The 19,008-nt window shown below is 43.4% G+C and overlaps 1 protein-coding gene across 1 annotated transcript; it reads left to right on the top strand.

Moving 5' to 3' along the window:
• Nucleotides 1–2,828: 2,828 nt before the first annotated feature.
• LOC140314660 (period circadian protein homolog 2-like) lies at nucleotides 2,829–18,619 on the top strand. Its single transcript, XM_072392983.1, has 22 exons — nucleotides 2,829–2,981; nucleotides 6,635–7,205; nucleotides 8,034–8,126; nucleotides 8,322–8,476; nucleotides 8,671–8,792; nucleotides 9,325–9,526; nucleotides 10,239–10,290; nucleotides 10,801–10,943; nucleotides 11,097–11,175; nucleotides 11,283–11,389; nucleotides 11,561–11,714; nucleotides 11,808–11,916; nucleotides 11,995–12,265; nucleotides 12,479–12,638; nucleotides 12,743–12,879; nucleotides 13,028–13,237; nucleotides 13,364–13,609; nucleotides 13,782–14,866; nucleotides 14,990–15,203; nucleotides 15,336–15,567; nucleotides 15,708–15,858; nucleotides 15,943–18,619. Exons 2-22 carry the CDS (start codon nucleotides 6,868–6,870, stop codon nucleotides 16,087–16,089), a joined length of 4,407 nt encoding a protein of 1,468 aa, XP_072249084.1. The 5' UTR covers nucleotides 2,829–2,981; nucleotides 6,635–6,867; the 3' UTR covers nucleotides 16,090–18,619.
• The last annotated feature ends 389 nt before the right edge of the window (nucleotides 18,620–19,008 follow it).

Below are 19,008 nucleotides of genomic sequence, written 5' to 3'. Positions count from 1 at the left end.
CTTAGTGGAATCCATTTTTTCCCTGCTTTTAGCTTTAAGAGAGTATCTGAAAAGAAAAGGTGGTTAAATCCTCAAGTCGCACATTCAGAGATGAACGGAAAGCGACGTTCCGAAGTTAGACTTTTTCTTCAAAACGGAATTTTACAGCATTTCAACTCAGAAGACGGATTAAATTAAAGAAGTATTGCTTTGAAGAAAACAGGAGCTAATTTTGGACGTCGCATGACTTTTTGTTGTCCAGCTGCTTCATTTCACACATCCTCAGTAACTTCAGAGATCTAATAACTCGGGGAGTTGATTAGAGGACTATAAGGTAGGCTTATTCACAGGATGATAGAGCTGAGCTAGAGAAAAATAAAGTGAATAACCATCAAAGCAAGTAATATCAACAATGAATGGTAGTAAAGTAAGATGGTGTACTTAAGCAAAGGTAATACGTCTAACGATTAGGAAAATATCTGCAAAATGAGAAGGCGAGCCCTTGTTTTTGGGTGTGTCCCCACACTTTAACAGTGTTTCTCCTCCATGCTACCTTAGATTAAGAGAACATTAAGGCTATCTTTGTTAACACCACCCTGCCCACCATGAAGCTTCTTTGTTTGCAGACTCGTTATCATCTGAATTGTTGCATTTAGACTGCAAGACTTCATTGGCGGGAACAATTAAATCTTTTTAGTTAAGACTGCAGACTTTTCATATGTACACACCTGCATACACACACAAATTAAACTTCCAAAAAATCCAAAAAGCATGTGTAACGGGTTGACTGTTGATTATATTTACCTTTACTTGTGTACCATGGCTGCTCACTGGTTGGCAGGGCTCTCCTCAGCACATAAATATGGGCTGTGATTTAGGGGCAGCACCAGTACACGAGGATTGAGCCCATGCTGTGCCGAACGAGTGCTGTGCTTGACCATGAGCTGACTCGTCGGTTTCCGTATTGTTACCCAGGCAATAAAAGTCCAGTCTGAAGCCTAAAGAGAGTCGGTCCTGAAAAAACCGCAACACAACGCAAACAACGGTTGCACATGTCTGGGAAGCTTCATCCTTTTAATATTTGCAAAAAACAAAGGGATCTTCAAGCTTTCTAAAGTAACTCAACTTATTTGCATAAATGGTTCCACCTATTGCACTCATCCCTCTAGCCTTCATATCTCCATGTGAAAATTAATTTTACTTTCTGTACTATTTTTAACACTTAAATGTTAAAGAAGGAGCACTTGGCACCATTTCAGTCCCTTCAATTGTGCATTACACATGATATGCTGGTCGTTTTTCATTTTATACTAATTCAAATAAACTACACAGATTTCGACAGTTCAAAAGAAAGTAGCATGTTGTGAACAGCTGGTTCACACGGAATTGAGTTACATTAGGTAATCCTAACACAAAATTCCGGAGGGAAACATAGACACCGCACACTACATTTCCCACAATGCAACGAGAAAAAGTCTCCATTACATCCGCCTATTCTGAAAAAGCATCTCGATGCTGGCCAGATCATTTTAAAGCACAACATCTGAGCTTAATAAATAAAGCCTCCCCCACCATGTGTCAGTCCTGTTTAGGGAATTCCACCCACTTGTGAGTTTCTCCAGTCCGCTACGGCTCCAGCAAATGAGGTGGGTGGTTGTAAAAAAAAAAAAAAAAAAAGAAGATGGTGAAGGGAGATATTCATGAATGAGTCCTGTATTTCTATCGTTTCCAAATCAACGGAAATCCGCCTACACTATAAATAACCACAGGTGAATGTGAAATACGTGTTCTCTTTTTCATTGGGGCATAATGGAATGGAGGCGTTAGGAGCAAAAGATCACAAATCATGCATGCCCAACATGGGGGTTTACTGACGACTGCAGCGCCTAATGCGTATCAGGCTCTGAGTATAGTATCATGTTGAAGTGCAAGGCAGAGAAAGTGGGAGGATGAGACAGCTTTCAGATGTCCTGGTGAGTGGCGCTGAGTATCATCAGACAAATAGCAGGGACTGTTGTGGCTCGAGAGCCGTCTCAGCAGGGGTGTGTGGCTGCCACTTGGAACAAGCAGGCAAAGGGCCCAGATTTTCATACTGAGCTTTTTCTACGGAGGCTCTTGGCGCAACAATAGAAAATATGGTGTTGTGGCTACCACGCCAGCAGAAGGAAAATGATTCTGTACTCTCCAGCCTCTGCCACACACAACAAACTGCGATGACAAACTTGGCACAGCCCAGCTCACCATAGTTGAACAAGAACAATTTATATCCAATGGGTATCTTTTGAAACAGTAGAACTGATATGACGCAGATAACCGGAAAAGCACTCCACTATCCCACCACGACAGCCTGTCCCTCAGCTAAATACAAATTATCAGGCGTGTCTTCACTACCTAAATACTGAGTCTTTTTCGAGTTGCACCATGTCATTCTGCCAATATGTTAGCAATATCTCGCGTATTACACTAACTTCTTGAACTGGTGTTTTCTTAATGTTTTTAGTTTGTTTTATAATTTCTTGCTGTAGCTTCCTCACACATTTTACATTTATGTAATTTCAACAGTTGACACGTTGTTTTCAAACCCTACTACTCCGTGTGGTCGTCACTGCTCGCTACATCATCCCACGATACACACAACATGAGATTCCACGTGCAATGAATGACTTGTTTATATAAAACGACGGACAGCGCTTTGCACCAATGAGCTCACGCCGTTGCTGTTCCATAACTTTCTCCATGGAAACCCATAGCCTTCAGCCAATCGAGTAATGTTAGGGGAGGAGACTGAATTGAGGTCACTCGGTGAGCTCTCTGATTTGCCGGTGAGTCTTTACCGGAGAAAGCCGGGGAGGAACCAACGACTACTGTGTCAACTAGTCTGAAGCTCGACTCCCATTGTCGGGTACTGGATGCTCTAAATTAGCGTTTTACTCACTTGTCAGCTTAGCTTTTTCTTTTTGCTGTAGCCGAACGGAGCGGGGACTTTCATTTGGACCGAAAAGGTTGGTTTTCTTTTATTTTAGACTTTCAATTGTGGTAGAAATTAATATCAGAGCACAAAAAAATTGCTTGCATAACTACATTTCTATGTGCGCATGCGCGGGAATAGCGATTGCTCTAGTTATTGTACTTTTATAACCCACGAAATACTGTCCGGAGTTTTCTGTGCATTCACATCGGTGGAAGAAAGTAATCTTTTGTTAAATGAGTCGTCTGTGGGTAAGCTACGCTTATTTTGTTTCGTGTTTTTAGCAATGTTGTCACTTTTACATAACTGTGTCAGTGTACCGTGCAGTGGATTGCAGGTCAACGTGTGTGTGGATTGTGACTAGCAGGTCAATGGGAGCCTGGGGGGGGAAGGGATTTTGGCAAATGTGTTATTTTTTCTCCTATTATTATATTTTTAAGTGCTCGAACTGTTATTTGATGTAAGTTTGAATATGTGGGAAACGTAGAAAAATTTGTCAGTGACTAATATATATATATTTATTTATTAATTACTCAGTTTTCTTTGCAAGGGACTGAGAAATCATTTGGTAAATGTTTCTGTAGTGCTCACATTCACGTATACAAGGAGAAAATCCTTTTCTTTACATTGAATAGATACACTTATGACGTTTGGACCGACTTTATTTTAACAGAGATGGAATTGGTAGGAATTACTAGTCAATAAGTTGATTTCCATCTCAATACTATTCAAGTTTCCCAAAGAGGGCTGCAGTGCACACATATGCATGTTTAAAACATTTTTTGTGACTTATCTCACTGTAAATATCAATATTAAGTAGGTATTAGCATTAATTATATGATCTGGTTAGAGAAGCAAGGTACTTGTTGGAAGATTAGCTAGACCTTGAAAAGATTTAGATTCCTAATCATAGCAGATATGTTGCCCCCATAATACTACACAGAAAATAACTGAGAGCCCTCCTGTAAGTCAAAGAGTGATTAACTCATATGTATTTGTGTGTATATATACACACATGCATACACAATATGGACAGTATAAGATGATACAGTCTAAAATAGCATGTGTTGTGTACCACACATTAACTGATACAGTGATGTAACTCATGTGATGATGTCATTTGATTAAATTGCGGGGAAGGCCATCACATGATCAGGCATGAAAATACTAAGAAAACAATAAAATAATCAGTTAATCCCACAGGAACAATAGCTTTGTCTTTTTTTCATTCATTTTCCTTTTCAAGAAAATAAAAGGAATGTTTCCCCCTTGCTTTTCCAGCTAAGAGTGAATTGCTTGCAAAATTCAACAGATAGGTAGTATTCTTAACTGGTTTTGTGTTATCTCTGTCTCAAGTTTGATGAAAGAATACGCCCGAGTGGCGGGTTACAAGAAAAAGCATGTGGTTTTATGAAACAGGGCTATCGGCTTTGTGCTGAACAAATCCATGTGACCGGAGCAGGGTTGTATAATGTCAGAGATCTGTGCTAATGTGTAGAGAGTACCTGCGCTCACTCTAAAACAGAGCTCAGCTGGAAGTAGAAAGCACAAGGATTTCCTGGAAGGATTTAATTTGTATTCTGTCATTCTTTTGCTCTGTTTTGAGAATTGCACATTTATTTGCTTACTGTGCTTGAAGGAGTTTTACTCTGTCCTTGGACGATTTTGGCTGCTGGTGTTTCTTGTCATGTTCATAGAGAAAGAGACCTCTGGTGAGTTTGTGTCCATGCTACTTGCACTTCTAAGGTTTTAAGGACATTTAAACTTGTGTAAATGCATATTGTTCAGGTTTGCTTTTACAGCTTTATTCTGACTGTATTTTTAAGTTTTGGTTAAGAGTGTATAACTGTCTTTTTGATAGTGTGCTATTAATAGTTTATTTTAAATTTCGTCTTTTAGTTTGAACCACGCTGCTGCATATCTTGTATTTATTTCTCGCATTTATTGTTGACTTTTGGAAGGACTCGATACCCTTCTTCATAAATCATCTGAGCTACAATGAGAAGCTCTGCCCTATAATTCGCCTTAATTATAATTTTATGATTATGTGTGACATATGCTGTGTCAGTAGATGAAACACAATACTCCTGGAGTCATGGCTTTTTTTTGTTATAAAATATCAAATGAAAAGCGTGTCTGTAATGATCTGCCTTGAATGTAACCCTGTTTGAGCTGATGTCATATTAACTTGTTGGCGCTCCTTTCTCTCACCTGATTGGCCCTCTGAGGCAGCCAATAGAGCGTCCTGACCGACAGCTTTGCTATTTCCACTGTTAAATTTGCTAGTGGGTCATCTCCAAAGGTGGCAGTGGATGTGTGGGTGCTTGGAATTTCTGCTGGGTTATATTTTTGTAGATTTGAAAATATGAGTAACTTTCCTAAAAAACTTTCAAGTTACATAAAATTGCTTATGTAAAAGGTGAAGAACAGACAAGCAAGTGAATTTGCACGCTTATATAAATAGCTGCAACCTGATACTGGACAGCAAGAAAAACTGTGAAATGTGAAATTTGGCTTCAGTACCTATTGTATTTCCTGTAACAGGCATAAATAGCTCCAACTAGTCCTGTCCCGATGTGGGGAGGGTTGCGGAGTTAAAGTGTAGGAGGAAGTGGTAGAAGCTGTAGAAATGAGGAAAGTTTCTATCCAATTTAATTCAGAGAAACATTTATTTCTCTCCCAGAGTTTCTTCACAGTCTGTTCCCGTTTCTAATCACAAGCAAAAATCATATTGTATGCACAGTGTGGCTGTTTTTCTTGCAATCATACTGTGATATGACAAAAAAAATTACTGGTTAGTTAAGTTTTTTTTTTGTATAGATATGATTTTGTGGGGAAAAAAGCAAGGCTTGTAACGTTTGTTCATTGACTGCGTGGCTACGCTCTGTGTTACGTAAGACTCTCTTTTTGACTTAGATTTCAGTGAATGGACAGAACATCGGTGCCACTTCTGATTGTGTGGGATTTATTAGCTTTGGGATTACAGGGGACAAACTCTGCTCTTATTTTTGTAACGATTTGACACAGTTTCCTGAGGTCTCAGTGAAATATCTTCGATGTGCTTTGGCCCAAACACCACAGAAAGGCAGTGCAACGGCGCCCTTCTGACCCGTGCCTTTACACCTCTGCTTATCGCAGGTGGTTTTAGGAGTGGACTCACGTGTCAAGCTACCATGCAGATGTATATTTGGACAGTCGTCACTGTTTTAGGCGCAGTTTTAGGCATACTGCACCACAGATAGTAACTTAAAATCTAAAATAGATACATCAAACTCATGTTATAAATTATAGAGTCCCCTTTTATGTGAGCAGTTCTTTGAACATTTGGAAGCGATCACAGTGGTCTGAGGCTGTAATCCTCCTGGAAAGGGCAGACAACAAGCAGGTTAACTGTGCAGCCCATTTGAAAGATAGATGGCTCCAGCCTTGCTGCCTGTGTGTGAAAACGCATTTCCTTTGTACTGTTGTGCCCTTTAGTGTTGACTTTAAGCAGTGCTGTGATAGAAAGCTGGCTGATCAGATCAAAGTGATGGTCTCTGTGATTATGATGGATGGTTTGCCATAATCCACATTGATTGCTTCTAAATTTATCATTGTGTTTTCTTAGTGTTGTTATCAACAGAAGTGCACTGTATTGTAAAGAGGATTTTTATGAGTCATTTCACTTCTTTTGTTTTCCTTCCGCAGACTGCACCCCTGGCTCTAAGAAATCAACTCCATTCTCATCCCAGTGTCATACACCTCATGGCATTGGAACGTGGAAGTCAACTTAATTTCCCATCCTTTGCCCTTTGGCCCATCCCGTGTTTGAAGACAGCGATCCGAAGCACCATCACGCCCCAACTTTAGACGGGCGAGAACAGAACCGGGCGAGTCTAGGCCTTTAGGCTGAGGAAGAGCAGAACCTTCTCTGTGGCTCCATGAGCCAACGTCACCGCATGGCCAGCAGTTATAACGAGAGTTGTGGTGGGCAGGACGGGGTAGAACTCGAGCCCGAGTTAGGACTGACCTCCGAAGGGAGCGAGAGCAGCCACGAGCACCCAGTCTCACTGGGCTCCCCCCATGACGACAGGAAGCGACAACGGCAACCTTTACATGAGGATGTAGAGATGGGTGGCAGCGGCTCAAGTGGGAGTGGGACAGAATCCCATGGTAACGAGTCGCATGGCAATGAGTCCCACGGCAACGAATCTGTGGGCAGCTCAAGTGGCAATGGCAAGGATTCCGCACTTATGGAGTCTTTAGGAAGCAATAAGAGGTGAGATCCCATCAGATGCACTGAATCATGCTAATGGAGGTTGGGCTTTTTTCTCCACCGTGGGGGGGCGGACCATGTAGGTCACGGAAGTAAGGTTCATTGAAGTTACTGAAGGCTCATTTTCTCCAACTTGAGTCATTAATGAGTCATTCTTGCAGCCCTTTGGTGAGTGTTTAATGGAGAGGAAAGTCATGGGAATTGTTTTCCCAGTTGTGATAAACTAAATAAAACTGGTTGTTACATAACCAGTGCAGGACGTTTACCTCACTCAGCACTTTTCAAACATGGTGGCTGTGATGACAGTGAGTTCAGAAATGTTACATAGAGCTGTGCAGCTTGGAGAACATTGGAAAACGAATGAAACTTTTGAATATGAATGGGTCGGCTGATCGGTTGAACTTCCTGGTCAAACGTCAGTGATTACGACACAGCAGCTGCTCTATTAAGTCCTGTGGGATTCTGTTTGGATCTGTATCTGTAAGAAATTCTGTATCAAGGCAAATCAGACTTAAACGAATGGGCTGCAGAGCAGTAAAAAAGTCGGCTGATGTATTACGCCATCATCCCTCAATGACACTGCGTCACATGGCTCCTCTTTTTGCTTAATAGCTCAGTTTCCTCACTTCTCCCCTTGTTTGCACATTTTAAAGCATTTTGCAACCTTTTCTATTCATGAGGTCAAACACGGATGATGTGTTTGTGGTATTTTACATTTAGTCTCCCCTCCAACAGTCTCCAATGTCATTTTTTTTACAACACTCTGTTTGCTTTGATGTATTTCCTCTGAATAACTTGTTAAATAACATATCGTGTGTTTGCTGGTTACAGTTCCAACTCTCACAGCCCCTCCCCGCCGAGCAGCTCCAATGCCTTCAGTCTGATGAGCTCGGAGCAGGACAACCCTTCAACCAGCGGCTGCAGGTTAGCGGTGCTTTCAGTATACAATTCCAGAAAGCTCTCAAAGGCAAACCATTAGAAAGATAAATCCCAGAAACATTCCCGTAGCATCCGAGTCCCCTCCTGTTCTGCTCCCCATGCTGGAAAGCTGACTGTGACGTCACTGGTGAGACCTTGTCATATTGATGCTCGTGTTTCTGTCTCTGTCACATCCTACAGCAGTGAACAGTCAGCCAAAGCTAAGACACAGAAGGAGCTCTTCAAGACTCTCAAGGAGCTGAAGATGCATTTGCCTTCAGAAAAGAGGAGTAAGGGCAAGTCCAACACTGTCAACACGCTCAAATATGCGCTGCGATGTATCAAGCAGGTGAAAGGTAAGACTCACTGGTTTTGGCTTTATTTTCATGCACATTTTCTTACATGTCTTAACAGTGCTGTTATAGTGTATTTGGCAATGTTACATTGACAAAACAAACATGCTTCTTTTTTTTAGATCAGTAATTAAAAATGTGGTTGAATATTTTGTTTTGTGACGCATGCAGTGATGTGTGTTGTTTTGCTTTGGCAGCCAATGAAGAGTACTACCAGATGCTGATGATTAATGACAGTCAGCCACCAGGGTTCGATGTATCATCTTACACTATTGAGGAAATCAACACCATCACTTCAGAATACACCCTCAAAAACACTGTAAGTGTCACAACTCTTCACCTTACATTACATCAGCTCTTCTCATGCTTTTTCAGGAAAGTTCCCTTTTAAAGGTTGAAATAAGTTTAGGCCCTCTCCAGTGGCTCTACCAAAGTTGATATTCTCTAACCCTAAGTAGGTCCTAACTGATAACGCCTCATCAGACAGAGCTCTAAGTAACCATGACTCCTCTGTATGTCAGAATCTAATCTAATTCAGCACACAGACAAAAATCTAGTGAGACATAATCAATTTGCATATGCTACTAAAAGGCATTCTGGTGATTAACACTGGGCAGAAGGCAGAATGCATGGTTAAGCCACCTGTCTATCACAGGATGAAAAAATATGGGAAGAAGCCGCAGGCACCAGGTGAAGACTTTCAGTGAAGCTCATGCAGACTCTTCACAGAAAGGCCACAGCCCACCAGGCTCATATCAGAAAAGCTCTTGCTGCAACACTTTGGTACTAACCACTGCACCATCATGTTCACCCTCTAACTTGGTGACTTTTCTTTGTCTTTGTGCCTGTAGGATATATTTGCTGTGGCCGTATCTCTTATCACGGGGAAGATTGTTTACATCTCAGACCAGGCGGCCACCATTTTGAACTGTAAGCGCGAAGTGTTCAACAACGCCAAGTTTGTGGAGTTCCTGACTCCCCAGGATGTCAGCGTGTTTTACAGCTTCACCACCCCCTACCGCCTGCCTTCATGGAGCATGTGCACTGGAGCAGGTACAGTCCAAATATGGGCTAATAACCTGTTTTGTCAGATGGTAGATATATATTGCAAAACATGTGCACGTTGCAAATCCACATGAAACATAACCCAAATCACCCACGCGTACACATGAATCTATTTCTTTCACATGACCCACCCACCTCCACACATGGTGAGAAGTGCTTTGCACATATTTCATTAACATGATTAGCCACACATTAATGAATGCACGCCTACCCACATGCATCTGTCACTTATTCACAGAGGATGTCGTCACAATTGGAGCAGACAGAATCTCCTGTTTACCATTTTGTTAGGTACACCTGTGCGTTTCATTACAAACCAACGCAGCAATTAACAATTCCATTCACTTTTTTTGAAAGTTTTCATCAAAAAACGGCATTGAGCCTCCTCTTTAGGCTGTGATTCTGTGGTCTAATTTGTAGTTTGTATCAGTTCTGCTCTGTCAGAGCAGAGATCACTTGGTGTGTAAACTCTTGCAGGTGATAAGCAGCTCTATTTTTTTACATTAAACCTTTTTCGTTTTATTTCATCATTTTACAAATCCTGTTTTGCAATAAGCTCTCCTCCCCTCTTGGGTGAGATACTCAACTCTCAGGTCCAGTGAATGGTGTTATGAATATTGATACATAACAGATTGGAAGTAGTCAAGCTTTATTATTTGATGATATATTCATCACACTCCCCCCCCCATCTCTTACTCAGAGTCGTCTCCCACGGAGTGCATGCAGGAGAAATCCTTCTTTTGCCGCATCAGGTGAGTGACAGCAGCCGGCATCTTCTTTAATGGGTTTCCTGCTCAAACCAGCTCTGAGAGAGGGTGAATGAGGGGAGGGGAGGGACTCGCCATCTAGTGACCAGATGGCGAGTAACAGCTGGGAGTCAAAACAAAAAGAACTTGGAAATGAGTTGTTGTATATCTCAGAAACTATCACCATAGGCATTTATTGCTTTAAGATATTCCAAGTTTGATAAGTTACTTACTGACTTAGCAAGGGTATGTGTTCTGAAAATGAATTAACTCAAAAGGGTTAGAACTAGAGCTCATTAGCCTAAATTACACAATTACTTCAGTAAAACGACTCTTCACTATACATTGAGTTTTGACCTCGATTTACTTAACAAAACATAACACAAGGGTTTGTCTGTTGGGTTCAAAGAAAAAATGCATCGTTCAAATTTATGTTTCTTAAAAGAAAGTTATGAATCCCACGTGTGATGTTGTGCTCAAACTAGACAGCACACCAACAGCGTGCTTATCTTGCAGTGGTGGAAAGGAACGCGAGGGGGATCTCCAGTACTATCCTTTCCGTATGACCCCGTACCTGATGAAAGTACAGGATGCGGAGCTGGCCGAAGAGCAGTTCTGCTGCCTTCTGCTGGCTGAGAGGGTGCACTCTGGATATGAAGGTGAGAACTGAGGGACATCCTTTCAGGTGCATTTCTTCAGTTGAAATGTTAAGCTTATTCTGGTGTTCTCTCCCTCTGCAACATGTAATCATTACAAAATGTTTTGATAATATTGTTTAGATATTTATAAAATATTTCTTCCTTTCTACTCAGCCCCCAGAATACCCTCTGACAAACGGATCTTCACCACCACACACACACCAAACTGTGTGTTTCAGGATGTCGATGAGAGGTGTGTGAACCGAGTCGCTGTGAAACCTTTATGGAAGCTTCTTTTTATTTTTTTTTATTTTGCAGTGCTGCGTCACACTAAAGTAACGGTTCTTATTTCTCCAACAGGGCTGTTCCTCTGTTGGGTTACCTCCCTCAGGACCTGATCGGGACTTCCGTACTTCTCAATCTGCACCCAAGTGACAGACCCTTAATGCTGGCTGTACATCGCAAGAGTGAGAACACTTATTTAAATTCATGGGACTGAAATGAAACTGGTTATGTTCTTTAAATTCTTGAAATATATTTAGCTACAAAGCAATGATTTGATAATCTGAGTGGCTCAACCAATCCTTCGTGCTTTTCTATCTATGTCACTCATAAATAATGTATCCTGTTTCCAACAGTTCTGCAGTACGCTGGTCAGCCATTTGACCATTCGTCGATCCGTTTTTGTGCAAGAAATGGCGAATACATCACCATCGACACCAGCTGGTCCAGCTTTGTCAATCCCTGGAGCCGCAAAGTGTCCTTTGTGATCGGCAGGCACAAAGTCCGGATGTGAGTATTTCCAACATGTTGCTGTAGTCACAGACTTTTATTGGCTATTGATTTGAACTGGCAAGATGACAGTGGTGTCTTTATGGGTTTCAGGGGTCCTGTCAACGAAGATGTTTTTGCAGCACCAGATTTCCATGGAGGGAAGATGATGGATTCTGACATCCAGGAAATAAGCGAGCAGATCCACAGACTGCTACTCCAAGTAAGCAAACACACACAAGTCTTCAACTTGCACACGGGAGGCATTTGTCACTTCCCTTAACGGTCTTTCTCTCTTCAGCCCGTCCACAACATGGGCTCCAGTGGTTATGGAAGCCATGGCAGCAACGGCTCTCATGAACAACAAGTGAGCATCAGCTCGTCCAGTGAAAGCAACGGCAACATTGCAGCTGGGAACAAAGCGGAGGAGACAGGCACGACCAAGCCCAGGACCTTTCAGGAAATTTGCAAGGGAGTCCATATGCTGAAAAACCTGGACTCTCAGGTCTGCCTGCGCTCCCCCCCACCTTCACCATTGGCATCCAAACACGAGCAGAGGAAGACCACTGACCGTAAGTTCAGTTTATTACTGCAAAACCCAAGACATTCTGTGGTCGCTTTAGCTAACAGTTCATTTCAGGGAGCAGCTACATGCACTTTTCATTTCAAGCAGACTTACTAAGAAAATGTAACTTATGTTGGGATAAGTGGTCTTTTCTTTCTTGAAATAACAGTGCTAGATACTCAGGGTGCGATTGCTCATTTTCTCCCCGCTCTCTGTGCAGCATCGTCGGCAGTTCAGAGGAGTTCGGGGATGCGTCTGAAGGACTCAGGAACCCCTCAGCAATTCAGGGACAGCCCCGCAGGCAGCATGGAGGACCTCACCTTTAAAGACCAGACTGTCTGCTCCTACCAGCAGATCAGCTGCCTCGACAGTGTCATCAGGTAAAAGCTGGTGTTTTTCTCCACGAATGATGGTGGTTAAAGATCACTTGTTACTGAATGTAAGCAACTTGTGATTTCTAAAATAAACCATTTTTGGTTTCTAGGTATCTGGAGAGTTGCAACGTACCCATCACAGTCAAAAGAAAGTACCAGTTCTCATCAAACACCACCTCATCCAACTCAGATGATGACAAGAGGGGATTAGAAGATGGTATACAAGTGCCTCAGGATACACACACAGGTATGCAGACTGACTGCATCTGTACACATACAACCACTCTAATCTGCGGGTTTAAATCTTGTTATTTTAACGGTTCACTTGCCATGAAACAAGACAGCAATAATCGAAGGTTGTAGCTTACTTAAAAATGTCTTCCCAACCCTTCCAGAAACTTTGATGCGAGACTCCCAGCCAGGCCTGTCAAACATGAAAGCACCCAAGAAGCATCATCCGTCTGGGGCAGCTGCTGTGGTGGGGGGCACCCTCACACCCCTCACTCTGCACAGTAAGGCTGAGAGCGTTGTGTCAATCACCTCACAGTGCAGCTACAGCAGCACCATCGTCCACGTAGGAGACAAGAAGCCTCAGCCAGAATCTGGTGAGTTTTTAAGTTCAAGCCTTTATAGGACGTGATAGAGAACACACACACAGAAATCCAGCTGGAATAAAGAGCACTTTTAAACTATTTGTTGGACAATGAGATGTTTGATGTGATGTGCTACAGAGATAATCGAGGATGTGGCAGAAAGCCCGGCGCCCCCAGCTCTGCCGGTCAGTATGGTATCTCCACCCAGCCAAGAGAAGGAGGCCTACAAGAAGCTGGGACTTACAAAGCAGGTGCTTGCAGCACACACTCAAAAAGAAGAGCAGGCCTTCCTGAACCGCTGCCGAGAGCTCCGCAACGCCAGGAGCTTCCAGAAGGAATGTTCATCCTATCTCCACAAACAGAGAGGTCCAGCCAATGCTGAAGGTACTGCAACTTTCAGAGTTTTAACATGTATTTTATAGGAGTTATTCAGAGTAATTATAGCTGAATATCTGCTAATGGGAAGAGGAATTAACTCTGGGATAAGTTCAGAACTACATACATGTATATACGTTTATCAAAAACAGTTTTCTCACTTCTACATGTATCCTCTCAGAATCGTCAGGACTACGAGGTGCTGCCAAACAAGGCACCGCAAGGCCAGAGACTACCGCCAAGAAGGGCATCCGCAACAGGAAATCCAAAAAGCCACGAATTAAGCATCCTGATTCATCAGACAGCACTGTGTCTAACCACAAACCCCGCCCTCCTCTCCAGGGCCTCAACCAGACCTCGTGGTCCCCATCAGAAGCATCCCTATCAGCTTTTAATGTCTCATACCCCACCATGGTGCCTGCATACCCGCTCTATCCCCCAACACCCGCTGCTCCAGCTCAGGCACCTTGCCCTGACCCCTCTCTTTCCACTGGTTTTGGAGAAGGGCAGAACACCCAAGCTCCACCCACCACCACCCCATTCCCCGCACCCATTGTTACACCTGTTGTGGCTCTGGTGTTGCCCAATTACATCTTTCCCCAAATAGGACAGTTGGGTCAGATAGGCCAGCTGGGAGCTGCATCAAGACCAGCATTTTTCACTGAGCCGACCCAGACACAACCCGTGTACGCCACCCAGCAGCCATTTCAAGCCCCCCAGCCAACCTTCACCATGCAAACACAGCCTTCCTTTACCAGCCAGCCGCCATTTCCTGTACAGACTGCCTTTCCTCCCCAGCCGCCGTTCCAAGTCGCTCAGACTCCATACACTACCCAACAGCCTTTCCAGGCACCTCAGACTGCCTTCACTACTCAGCAACCCTTTGCTACTCAGCCTTCTTTCGCAGTACAGACTCAGTTTGTTCCTCCAACCCCTTTTCAACCTCAAGCCTTCCCTTACACCATAGCCCCCGAACTCCCCAAAGCACCGGCAGTCGAGCCCAGAGGGAGTGCAGCCTCACGATCCTCCACCCCTGCCTCTGGGGTGCGGGAGCCTACCACATCACCTCCACTGTTTGAGTCCCGCTGCAGCTCGCCCCTGCAGCTCAATCTGCTGAGCATGGAGGAGGGGCAGCGCTCGGTGGAACGTCAGGACAGCGCAGTGCTGTCTGCTGGAGGGCAGGGCAGCAGTGCAGCAGTGTCAGGGGGAGTGGGAGCAGCAGGGGAAAAGAGCGGAAGTACAGCCAATATTGAGAATCACCAACAGGTAAGAGCCACAGTTTGCCAGTAGCCTGAAAGTTACTCTAATTTACACGTGCTTCCACTTAAAAGCTACCACAAAACCTAATGATAGAAGTAATTTATCTCTCTTATCGCTGGTTTGTTTCAGGTGGAATCTCCTTGTGATGGGGGTCAAAGTGACGGTAACTCGTCATCCTGTGATCTGCTGGACATCCTGCTGCGGGAGCAGGAGGACTCTCATTCTGGCACCGGGTCAGCCACCTCTGGCTCAATGGGCTCAGGATCAGGGTCAGGATCTGGCTCAGGTTCAGGCTGCAACGGCTGTCGTACCTCAGCCAGCGGAGCCTCTGGCAGCAGAACAGGTCAGCTGAGAAAAAACATCCACGCTTAAAAAGAGTTTTGCCCCATTTGTGTCACAATGTGGTCACTAGTTTTAAACTAATGTAAAAACAAAAACATAAATATATGTTTTTTCCCTCGTCAACTGTGTGTAGGAAGCAGCAACACCAGCAAATACTTCGGCAGTATTGACTCCCTGGAACATGATCCTAAAGGGAAACCAAAAATGACTGTGGAAGGAGCCTCTGAGAGCAGCAAGTCACAGGCCAAAGCCTCAAGCCAGGGGGACGGGGAGAATTTAATCAAATACGTTCTACAGGAGCCACTTTGGCTGCTGATGGCCAATGCTGATGACAAGGTCATGATGACATATGAAATGCCATCTCGGTGAGTTACCAGTGGGATTTAAGTCTTTTTTTAAAGGGAACACACTTCACTGCCATGTATTTTATAAATAATTTTTGTGCTCCAAATTTAATCACTTTCAGTAAACCAATGTATATCTATTTTAACCACCTGACAAACAGGGATATTCAGAGAGTTCTGAGAGAAGACAAGGAGAGACTGAGACAGATGCAGAAGAGCCAGCCTCATTTCACCTCAGATCAGCGACGAGAGCTGGTGGAGGAGCATCCCTGGATGAGGAGGGGAGGTCTACCTGCAGCTATCAATGTGAAGGTGAGGAGCCCACACAGTCCATGTGTTTCAGAAAGCAGCAGAGCAACTAGAAATGGTCCTTAACATGCATGTGTGTTTGTGCAGGAGTGCGTGTACTGCGAGGACGCAGCAGCTGCACACATCGAGGACGACTTGCCTGACATGGACATGGGCGAGCTTGGTGAGGAGCTGCGCAGAGAGGGCCAGAGCCAATCAGAGGAGCCTCAGCCTCAGCCGGATTCAGGCTCCTGAACATTAGCACGGCCAAGAGGAGGACATAGTCATCCAAACATGGACCCTCATAATGCACACATACATACACATGTTACGGATGTGTGCCTGACCATCTTGACAAACGCACGCAAACACACAAACGAGCAAGAGGACTGTGATGCCAATGTGATGGATGTGTGTTAAGATGGTGTGTTAATGTGTGTGTGCTGGTTGCAGAACTGCCACTGAGGTGCGCCTCAGCGCGCCCTTACACGGAGGCAGTAGTGCTCGATGAGGGCTTTGCAAAAGCGACCCGCATATAGAGATTCTGGCACCCTACACGCACACACGCTGTCTGCAAAATGACCCGGAGCCAAGTTTTTACTCTAGTCATTTCCCATCCTCTCTCTCAGAGGCTAATTTTTCTTTTTTTTTTATATATATACAAATCCAATGAATGACGAGTAAGACGTCCTCTGAACAGCTCCTTTGTTGGTTGGAGTTTTAGGAAAGTTATTTTTGCAGAAAGGTTACCTATGAAGCCGCCCAGCACTGCTGTTACGACACTGTGCTACCCCACGTCATGGTTGTGTGTTCTCCATACACCACATGGTCCCATTTGAAAACCTGTAATTCCAGGCGTACTTGTTGTTTTTGAATGTCACCCCCCTCTCTCAGCATCATTGTGTACAGCAGTGTTCGCACTTGACTCGTCAGGACACGGACTGGCGTGTATGTAGAGTATAACTTTTCTCAGTGGTGACAATCTGATACAGAAATCTATTCATTACAGTTTATTATTTATTTCAAGTAGATAGTATGAGTAGCATAGTTTTTTTTTAAGCTAAAGCCAAATAAGTACCGCTATAGAGAAATATATTAGCACGTACACGCTTTGACAGAAAATGCTACAGGACCTTTAAAGTCACCCGTGAGGCTGAAGCTGACTTTTTGCAGTTTCACAGTACCTCTCCTGTAAACAGCATAGGTGCTACGAGGAAGCGGGCGGCGTCACACACTCAGACGCTGCCAAAGTATTTTTTTTGTAACGTGAAACACTTGGCAGCAGAAAACACACGTCACAAGTTGTTCAGATTGGTGTTTGTTAAAAGAAAGAAAGTTATCAGGCTCAAGAGCTAAACGAATGTGGGAAAGTCGTTTCCATGCAGATTGCAAAAATTCTCAACGAATGTTTCCATTTGAAATAAAGCAGCACTACAACAGAAAATCACTTTCGGAACAAATTTGCTCGAATTTCTACATTATGCAACACTACAGGGTCTCCACTTGAACACTTTTCAGATGCTTTTTTCCTTGCTTTTGGTCAATTATCTGTTTTTCGATGGAAAAATAGAAAGTACACTTCTCAAATAGTTTCCCCCTGCTTCTTTTGTGTGTTTTTGAGTGTTAGAACGTTTTTTTTTGCACCAAGTCGTAATCTTACGGAGGTGTGTGTGCATGCGCCGACCTGGATCCTTGGATACTGTGAAAGCTTCTGTTTAACACGGTGTCCGACTCTTAAGGCCGATATCGAGTGTCGGCACTGTTGTCGGCAGTATGGTGGGAAAACAGCATTACAAGTGTAGCAAAATAGGAGGATCACGCTTCCCCAGTAAGCTTCTCGTGAAAGCTGAGACAGGAGATGGTTGCAGAAGCAACCATGCAAGCCCCCCGTCGTCTAGCATAAAGTATTAAGGAGACTGTGGAACTGGGAACAACTATGGTGCTGACACAGAAATGGTTGTGATTGTAACACAGACTGGACCAATAGCATCTCATTGACTTAGTTCATTTTCATGTTTGTCTTTTTTAATGTCATCTTGTTGTAACTTTTTTATTCTATTTTTCTATTTGTCTTGTGTGAATGCGTGTTTAATTTTATTTGTATGATGAAGGTAAGAGCTTTTGAGTGTCATTGGGGACAAACCCTACCTCTGATAAATCCCAGGTCATGTTACTGTAAGCAGGACATAGCATGCCTAATATATGCATGTGGGCAAAGCGCAATAGACAGAGCGGTCAGACACTTAAGTGATAACTGTGAGCGATGGGCTGCCTCAAGCTGGCAGATGCGTGTGTGTGTGTGTGTGTGTGTGTGATCCCTCTGTCTGCTTCTGTGTGAATGAATGAATGAATACACAGAAAGCACAGACAACTGTCACCACTTTTAGCAGCAGCAGTGTATCTCTGTCTTTTATCTAATTCGGTGCAAAATGTTTCCAACAGGTCTCCAACTCTTACCTGTGTATAAACCCTGAAGAATGTCAGAATGTCAGTGTGGAAAGAGGCCGCTCAGTATGCTGAGTTTGTGTTGTCTTTTTAAGGCTTTGCAAATGGGAAAACCATTTTTAAACAAGTTACACACTGTTTGGCTCTTGGAGGCACCCTGATCTGTAATTACATACACACGGTGGTACATGGTGTTGTGTGTTGTCGTGTACATTTGTCTCACTGCCACTGTAGGAATCTGCAGTATGTGAAACTCGCACAGTTCTGTGCATTTTTGTAGCTGAGAACACGTGTTGTTTTAAACTTGGAAAAATGTTGTAATAAAACTGAAATAAAATAACCAGCCTTGCTTCTGTCTTGTCTTTTTTTTTCCTTTCTTTTGTGACCGCAGTCAAGTTGTCAGAACCCTAAAGAGTGCTGATGAGAAGTAATATTCAGATGTCACAGTGTATTCTCCAGGTGACGCAGGAAGACAGACGTTGTTGAATCACACAACATGACCTAACCTTTGCACGCCTTCACAGATCTTTTCCCTATAAATAATTATTGCAACCAGAACAAAAAGAACCACTGCAAGTTGGGAACATGAAAATCTAAAATTCTACTATCATTATTAATTTTGATGATGAATGATTCTTTAATCAGTGTCTTAACATCTTCATTGAGTTAAATGTCTTCGGATCTTACTGCAAGTCTGAACAGAATGGAAGAACCAGAACAGCACAGATG

This window comes from Leuresthes tenuis, unplaced genomic scaffold (assembly GCF_036924035.1).
Source record: "Leuresthes tenuis unplaced genomic scaffold, fLeuTen1.0.hap1 SCAF_9, whole genome shotgun sequence".
Taxonomy (NCBI): Eukaryota; Metazoa; Chordata; class Actinopteri; order Atheriniformes; family Atherinopsidae; genus Leuresthes; species Leuresthes tenuis.
The sequence above is the reverse complement of the archived record's forward strand: the minus strand, read 5'-3'. Positions and strand labels throughout refer to the sequence as shown.

What these genes read in the sequence shown, in the direction of transcription:
- LOC140314660 (XM_072392983.1), top strand. Translation starts at nt 6,868, where the DNA reads ATGAGCCAACGTCACCGCATGGCCAGCAGTTATAACGAGAGTTGTGGT. An exon ending in GAGCATGTGCACTGGAGCAG is followed by an intron (nt 9,527 to 10,238) that starts GTACAGTCCAAA and finishes TCTCTTACTCAG; the next exon opens with AGTCGTCTCCCACGGAGTGC. An exon ending in TCCTTCTTTTGCCGCATCAG is followed by an intron (nt 10,291 to 10,800) that starts GTGAGTGACAGC and finishes CTTATCTTGCAG; the next exon opens with TGGTGGAAAGGAACGCGAGG.